This window comes from Linepithema humile, chromosome 7 (assembly GCF_040581485.1).
Source record: "Linepithema humile isolate Giens D197 chromosome 7, Lhum_UNIL_v1.0, whole genome shotgun sequence".
NCBI classification, from domain to species: Eukaryota; Metazoa; Arthropoda; class Insecta; order Hymenoptera; family Formicidae; genus Linepithema; species Linepithema humile.
The window spans coordinates 14,277,898-14,286,444 of record NC_090134.1 but is presented as its reverse complement, the minus strand read 5'-3'; the positions used below and the strand labels follow the sequence as shown (position 1 = coordinate 14,286,444).

Here is an 8,547-nt window from a genome sequence, read left to right as displayed (position 1 = left end):
ATCGGAAGGAGAAACGTTTGTCTTCTAGAGGCATTGTGTCATCTGAACAAAAATCAACGCACCTCCTTCCTGCGAACCGCGGATGAAAAATTTATTCGCTGTATTTGCGAATGCGTTTTCAACACACTCAATGGTAACGTTGCGCTCGAACGACGCGAAAAAAATCGTCTGAGCAAATACAAAACGGCGCTGCGTCGTATCGCGTCAAAGCGTGGAAATTGGAAGAATAAAAGAAAGCTATTGGTACAACGAGGTGGATTCTTATCCTATATCATCGTTCCTTTATTAGAGGCCTTATTTTCGCGATTTATAGACAGGGCGACGGATTAAAACACAAGAGAGAAAATAATATTGAGCGTTATGGAAAGAGCGAAAAAAATGGTTTTAATTTCTACGGAAAATCTCGAGAGAATGCAGCGTCAATTACATCATCCGCAGCCGACTACCGACGGTGTACCTCTGGTGGAAAACACATCGGGAAACAACGAAAGCGCTAATAATAATAATTCCGTGCGAACTCCCGGGACCCCTTTATCCAGACTCGATGCGGAGTTGAGTCAAATTCTTAATTCACCCTATCCGAAGGATGAAGCCGAGAGATGGAAGATGTACAAAGAGGTTCTTTGGCGATATCTTCACTTTGTACGAGTAGCACGAGGACGACGAAATCAAGAGGACGACACGCGTAACGCCGAGGAAGAAGAAGAGGAAGAAAAAGACGAAAATGCGTTGGACACACGTGAAGGAGTACCGGCGCACGATCTCACGGGCTCATTCGTTCCGGACTCTAGTCGTACGAGAAGCTTCCCGAAAGAACACGACACAAGTCTCGAGGTGATGAAAAGCGTCGGAAGAATAGTGGAAAGCGTACCGAAATCTTACCGTGCCGAAGCTCGCTTACTAACGAAACACCTACTCGATAAAACATCGTCGAGTAGAATTAGCTGGGATGAGCAAGGAGTCGTGACTATAGACGGTAACGTCGTAAAAGATTCAAATATCTCAGACCTGATAAACGAGGCGATGCGCGATAGAAAAACCGTGAAAGCCGTGGGAAGAATTCAGTTCGCGCGGTTACTTCACGACTTGAACATTCCCTCCACACTAGTGAGAAATAAAAAATTATTAGCAGTCGGTTCTTCGCAAAATATCGCGAAACTTAGCGGTCCTACGGCGAGTTCCACTCCTAAGAGAAACACGGATTCACCGGTAGCGAGACGCCTGCTCGATTGGAATAAATTGGAATGACGGGTCTTGAAAAATTGTACTATGATCCCGCGCATTATGCCGGTTATTCGGCTGTTGATAATCTGTTTCGCGCGGCGAATTTATCCCGTAACAATGTCGCGCGATGGCTCGAAGCGCAATATGCGTACACACTACATCGTCCATTGCGACGGAAATTTCCACGAATGCATTACAACGTAACGAATATCGACGATCTGTGGGAGGCTGATTTGATCGAACTCCGAAATCTCAAAAGTTACAACGACGGATATGCGTATTTACTCGTGATTATCGATGTACTTAGTAAATACGTCTGGGTAGAACCATTGCGCGACAAGACGAGTAATTCCGTAATGGGAGCTTTTCAGTGCGTGCTCTCGAGAAGTAACGGACGCGTACCCGTATACCTACAAACGGACAAGGGTAAAGAATTTGTCGGGCGACCGCTACAAAAGCTTTTGGAAGAAAATGACATTCGTTTTCGCGTAGCCCGCAATCCGGATGTCAAAGCCGCCATCGTCGAGCGCTTCAACAGAACGTTGAAAGAACGAATGTGGCGTTATTTTACGCATAAAAATACGCGACGCTACATCGATGTTTTGCAAAATATCGTAAACGCCTATAATCACACCCGTCATTCGAGCACCAGAATGCAACCGTATGTCGTTACGAGAGAAAATGCACGTATCGCACGTGAAAATATAACGCGCCAATGGAGGAGCAACGACGACGAAGCGAACGAGAAACGTCGAAAGGCTAAATACCACGTCGGTGATCTCGTTCGTATCAGTAGAGCAAAAGTCGTCTTCGAGAAAGGATACGAGGCACGGTGGAGCGAGGAGATATTTCGAATTCACCGTATACTCGATTGGCGAAAACCACGTGTGTACGAACTGAGCGATTTAGCGGGAGAAGTCATAGACGGCATTTTTTACGAACAAGAATTGGCTCGGGTTGAGAAAAACTTGCAGGAGGAGGAGTTTATCGTCGATCGTGTGATAAGAAGTCGGGGTCGCGATAATAATAAACAGGTGCTGGTTAGTTGGCGTGGTTATCCCAGCAAGTTTGATTCTTGGATCCCTGCTTCGAGTTTAACCCCGCTTGTTCGAAATGAGGACGGATCAATTTCTCTTGATTCTTCCCAGCAATAGTAGTATGCGCTATTTTCCGGACAATGCAACCACTTCCTTCATTACAGAATTACCCCATCCTATACACTTACACGGCGAATGGGAAGTCGCGCTTAACGAGATCCAATTTCCCACTACTTTTTTACACATAAATCACGGTGAAAATGTCATTAGATTCGTCGATATTGAAAATGGTCGCGAGACGAGGAAAGGCGGGACGACGTTAACGTCGACGCAAGGAGTAATACCGAATGGTATTTACAAAAATATCGAGGAACTTATCTCCGCTATTAATTCAGCGTGCAAAAATGCGAATTCGCATATTAATTTGACACTAGAAGACGCTAGTGGTGGTAAAATCTTGTTCGAGATTACATGCGATGAAAATAAATGCAATCTGGTTCATCATATGAACGTTTCCGATAATCTTCTACGAATACTCGGTTGCGGTGGGGCCCTAACGACTAGTGAAATCGAATTCTATACAACACTTACTGCAACTAATCCTAATTCCAAAGATATTTTTACAGCACCTTTTATCAAACTCGGGTTTAAAAGAGAACAAAGAGGGCGCGCTGGAAATTTCTATACTCTCGAACCGCACGGATTGCTGCGCGGTATTCCCGATAAACTCTTTGTTTATTGTGATATTTGTGAACCTTATATAACCGGCGATGTGCAAACTCCACTTCTTCGAATAGTACCGGTCGAGCTGCAGCATTACGGCCATTATTACGCGTACGGAGCGAATCAAGTGAAACATTTCTCCGTCCCGCATTATATACCATTACGACAAACGTATTTTCGTAGGATTGAAATAGATATAAAAGATCAATTCGGAAAAAGAATACCATTCCAATCGGGAACGCTGACGGTGACGTTGCACTTTAGACGTTTCCAGTAAGAAAAAATCAGTCAGAAAAGCCGCACGCTATGACTAGACCGGAGGACCATGAATATTACGATATACAAAACGGAGGTCGGAGTGAAGGAATCACACGAGTTTTTGTCGGAGCACCCTATCAACGAGGACACGGAATCGGTAGTTTTCTCGGAGGATTATTCAGGAGAGCGCTTCCTTATCTGAGTAAAGGTGTACGAGCGGTTGGTAAAGAAGCTTTACGCGCCGGCATTAGCGTGATGGAGGATGTTGAAAATAATACACCGTTCAAGGAGGCGGTCAAATCTCGTTTCAAGGAATCGAGTGGAAATCTCAAAAGAAAAGCCCAAGAAAAAATAACTAGCTTGATGAAGGGTACAGGTTATAAAGTATCAGCGAAAACAGCCGCGCTTCAGTTTCCTTTCTTCAGTCACGAAAGACGCATCGCGGTTCCCAAGTGTCGTCGTCCTCATCGTCAGACGAGCAAAAAGAAATCGTCGAAAAATAGCAGCGTGCGAAGGAAAATCACGAAGAAAAAAAAGACAACGAAAAAAAAGAAAATTCGCACAGCGGCTAGAAAGACCAACAGCAAAAAGCCATCCGGCATCACGAGGCGTCGTCGAGTCAAGAAACGTAGTGTAGCCGACATATTCTCTTAATCAGTGCGTGAATTAGGAATTTACGGAGCATGTCCTTTCTTCATACACATTTAAACGAGTGTTTAAAAAGTGAACTCGATCTCTTTTCTTTACCACTCACACAAACCAGCATCGAGAGTTCGCAATGGATTTATTACAAACCCGTAACGTCGCTCGCGGACGACGCGCCTATAGAATTCGTCATACCCGGTCATGGAGAAGATTATCTAGATCTCACGCACACCATGCTGAGCCTTCGCGTACGCGTAGAATCTTCCCCCCTAGCAGGAGGTGGTACCGCCGTTGGCACCCCCGAATTCAAAGTAGGCCCTGTAAATCATTTACTGCATTCCATGTTCAACCAAATCGACATATATTTCAATCAAAAACTCGTGTCGCCCCCAAACAACGCTTACGCGTATCGGGCTTACATCGAGGCGTTATTAAATTATTCTTCACCCGCAAAAAACTCCCATCTGACCTGCTGTCTGTGGGATATGGATACCCCAGGTTTAATGGACGCCCTCCTAGAGTCGCAAACCCCAAATCAGGCTCTCGTGAGACGCTCGCGTTACATTCGAGACGAACAGGCGCTAGATCTCATAGGCCATCTTCACTGCGACGTTTTCAATCAGGATAAATTCTTAATCAACGGGGTGGAAGTTAGAATGAGGCTCGTTCGCTCGAAAGATTTGTTTTGCCTTATGGAATCTAATTCACTGTCAAAAATACGCCTTCTAGACGCTAGTTAGAAGAGCAAAGATAAGCCCTGGTGTGTTACTCTCGCATGCGAGAATGTTGAGTAAAACCACCGCCAAATATCCTCTTACAAAAGTCGAGGTTAAAACATTTACGATTCACGCTGGACTCATAGGGGAATCGATAGATAATGTAATACTCGGACAACTGCCAAAACGTGTAATAGTCGGTTTTGTCGATAACAGAGCGTTTAATGGTGATAGAAAACTGAATCCGTTTAATTTCAAAAACTATGGTATAAATTTCTTTTCTCTGTATGCCGATGGTATGCAAATTCCCAGTAGACCGTTACAACCGAACTTCTCGAAAGACGAAGGCCTTTACGTCGAAGCCTACCACACGCTCTTCTCGGGAACCGGCATTCACTTCTTGAACGAGGGAAATTCTATAAGTAGAGAGGATTATGGCCAGGGCTACACTCTTTTCGCTTTTGATCTTACCCCCGACTTGTCCGCTCATTGCGCCGGACATTGGAATCTCGTGAAACATGGTAGTTTGCGATTAGAAGTGAAATTTGAAAAGGCGCTTACCACGACCGTTAATTGTATCGTTTACGCAGAGTTCGATAACATTCTAGAAATAGACTCCTCTCGACAAGTTATCGTCGATTTTGCCGGTTAGACTTTTATAACACCAAACCCCCGCCTCCCACTACTACTACTACACACATTTTTCCCTCACGTCTGTTTTCTTAAATGGCGTGTGAAGCAGCGGAAACAGATTCAGTCCTGTTCGAGACACGAACGTCGTCGCTTCGTTTAAAAATAAAGAGTGAGTACTTGGACATAACTATGGATATAGTCATTGATATACAGGGTTTCCGCGATGCCGCCGAGAAGTTTATTCCGAAAGAAGTAGCTGTCGTTGCGATTAACTCACCAATCATCGGACACTGGATTATGACGCCTCCCTATCCCTTTGACGATTTACCCGATAAATCGAGACGAGAAAACAACTGGCTTTCGCGAAATTATCACGGTATCGAGTGGTTCGATGGTGAAACTGATCTTAAATGTTTCGTAATACAACTACGTGAAATAACACGTCGAGCGCGCTACATCTATAGCAGGGGGCAGGAAAAGGCACACTATCTGAGGCGTCTACTTTCCAGAAACGTATATAATCTAGAAGGAATTTCTCCGGCATTTAAAAATTTACCAGAAGTCAAAGAGAGCGGACATCGGTGCTCTCACCACGGCTTTCGATTTTGCTCTACAGACAAATTTCTTTGCGCGTTACGCAACGCTTGCAAATTGAAACGCTGGATAGTCACTCAAAACACTAGCAGCGAGTGTAGCATCGTTTCGAGCTGCGATGATCTTTCTCATGAGAATTGGAGCGTAAGCGAAAAAACCGACAGTGCTGTTTTTATGAAAAAGAATAAAAATCTTGATATAATTCGCAATATCGAAGCGTGGCGTAACGCTACGGAAGAAGAAGAAGAAGAGAAGAATCAATCACTTTATTACATTGCAAAAGATACACCGTACGTAAAGAAAGAAGAAGAATATCCTACCGATAGCTACGCTCAACAAACCATCCCCGTTAACACACAATCATTCGAGAACGTCTACTCTTTGCGTAAGGAGGTAAACCCCTGCGACTCTACTATACAAATAATTCCTCGCACGCGAGCACCGTCTTGTTACGCGACAAATGAATTCGTTGGAAATCTTACACGCGTTGCATCGTCTCAATGTCAGATATGCGGGAGTCTATCCTGCCGACAGACTACCGAGGGTGTGGACGAGGTCGACAGCCATTGTCGCTAATACAGACGAACATGACCGCCCCGGAAGACACTGGGTCGCCTTTTACATCGACGAGCATGGTACCGGCACATATTTCGATAGTTACGGAATCCCGCCATACTCGGATCAACGATTTCATCTGCGACTTCGACGAAATTCCATCACGTATCGATGGAACACCGAGCAGCTACAAGGATTTTTTTCGCAAACATGCGGTCAATATTGCTGCGTGTTTCTTTACTATTTGTCTCTTGGTTACAGCCTTCAGCAATTTCTTCGTCTTTTCACCGATGATTATAACCAAAACGACAGACTGATAGTATGCTTATATCGCAAAATTTTTCTTTGCAAAAAGAATGAGCAAACGAAACTACCTACTAGTACTTATTGTAATATTCAACGATGTATTTTTAAAAATTTAAAATAAAACATTTTTTTCATATATTTAACATTTCTCGATGCGCGCTTTGAAATAATATTTTTAGAATGTATTCAGTAAGTCGAATAAAATATTTTTATATTTTGACTGTAATGTTCAATTATGTATTTTTAAAAAAAAATTCCAAATAAACGATTTTGTATTTCATTTCTTGCATTCGTTTCCTTCCCCTTTTCACATGTTCCTGCACGCTCCACTCACCATCGTCAATTTTTACAGCACGCTCAATCTGCGAAAACGGGTGGCTGACGCTCACCCCGTTCACGCAATATCGCGCGCTCGACCCCTTAACCATCACACCAAATATCAAACTAAAAGTCGAATGATCATTCGTCGCTGCGACGTCATTCTTTTGTTCGCTATACGTGCCAGAGAGTCCGGGGTACCTCATATAGACGCGGCCCCAGCACATATACATCCCTTCCCTTCGCAGACTAGAGACGACTGTGTGACGTCGTTTGTTTACATGCTCCATATCTGCCAGAGAGTCCGGGGTACCTCATATAGACGCGGCCCCAGCACATATACATCCCTTCCCTTCGCAGACTAGAGGCGACTGTGTGACGTCGTTTGTTTACATGCTCCATATCTGCCAGAGAGTCCGGGGTACTTCGTATAGACGCGGCCCCAACATATATACATCCCTTCCCTTCGCAGACTAGAGGCGACTGTGTGACGTCGTTTGTTTACATGTTCCATACTTGCCACAGAGTCCGGGGTACATCATATAGACGCGGTCCCAGCATATATACATCCCTTCCCTGCCAGGTCCCATAGCCATAAATACGACACACCATTTTACTATCATTAGATGTATAGGTAGCCCAGCAGACTAGGACCAGGACTAGAAATCCAGCGATCCAGGTTCGAACCCAGCTTGGATTTTTCTCAATTCCGAAAAATAAAAATCACTTGTCAACAGCCGCCATCTTGTAGACGTCCGCCATGTTGGACCCACTGCCGCCATCTTTTCCCCCTCCCCTCCCTGTGACGTCATTTGTTTTGACGCCAGACCAAATGTAGGTCAGTGGGTCAAATATGGGGTAGGTGGTGGGGGTTTGTTGTGACGCCCCATACCTGCCATATACTACTTACAATATAAAAAAGGAAATGATAGAATTACATAATAAAATTTATAAAATACTACTAGATACTAAAACGAGCAATATAAGTGACTTTATTTCATTAAAGAATAAGTGTATTGAACTTTCAAAAAAAAGGAAATTAATAAATAATAAATTTTATCAATTAAAGGACGAAAAGAATAAAAAAGATAGATATATATTTTTAAAATACATAAATAAAGAATATAATAGCAAAAATTATTACATAGAACTTTCAGGACAATTTAATGAACTTATTGAGAAGTTATATCTGTAATATATTCCAAATATTTTGATTTGTCTCTAAAATATTCGTTAAAATTAACCTCATACATATTTATATAGTATCTATAGCTATATATAAAATTTTTATCTATTCTATAGTATAACGAAACACTTCCAAGGAATTATGTCCTTAAAATTATATATGAACGAGTTTGATATGTTTTGGTATTTTAATACTATTCTCCAGTCTACATAATCTATATTATCTATAATAAAGTCTTCAGGCATTTTATGATATTGTAAAATATCATTAAGTATAAATACATTGGAATGTTTCCTTAAAAAATTAACAGAAAGTTTTTGATTACGTATAATTTCGTAAATATACAACTTAT

General features: G+C 42.7%; 2 protein-coding genes across 2 annotated transcripts; both read left to right on the top strand.

Moving 5' to 3' along the window:
• Window positions 1–1,244: 1,244 nt before the first annotated feature.
• Window positions 1,245–2,378, top strand: LOC137001216 (uncharacterized). Its single transcript, XM_067359601.1, has one exon. The coding sequence runs from the start codon at window positions 1,245–1,247 to the stop codon at window positions 2,376–2,378; it is 1,134 nt and encodes a 377-aa protein (XP_067215702.1).
• Window positions 2,379–3,925: 1,547 nt separating this feature from the next.
• Window positions 3,926–5,255, top strand: LOC137001215 (uncharacterized protein F54H12.2-like). Its single transcript, XM_067359600.1, has 2 exons — window positions 3,926–4,537; window positions 4,617–5,255. The coding sequence occupies exons 1-2, from the start codon at window positions 3,926–3,928 to the stop codon at window positions 5,253–5,255; spliced, it is 1,251 nt and encodes a 416-aa protein (XP_067215701.1).
• The last annotated feature ends 3,292 nt before the right edge of the window (window positions 5,256–8,547 follow it).

What these genes read in the sequence shown, in the direction of transcription:
- LOC137001216 (XM_067359601.1), top strand. Translation starts at nt 1,245, where the DNA reads ATGACGGGTCTTGAAAAATTGTACTATGATCCCGCGCATTATGCCGGT.
- LOC137001215 (XM_067359600.1), top strand. Translation starts at nt 3,926, where the DNA reads ATGTCCTTTCTTCATACACATTTAAACGAGTGTTTAAAAAGTGAACTC. An exon ending in TCTTAATCAACGGGGTGGAA is followed by an intron (nt 4,538 to 4,616) that starts GTTAGAATGAGG and finishes TACGCCTTCTAG; the next exon opens with ACGCTAGTTAGAAGAGCAAA.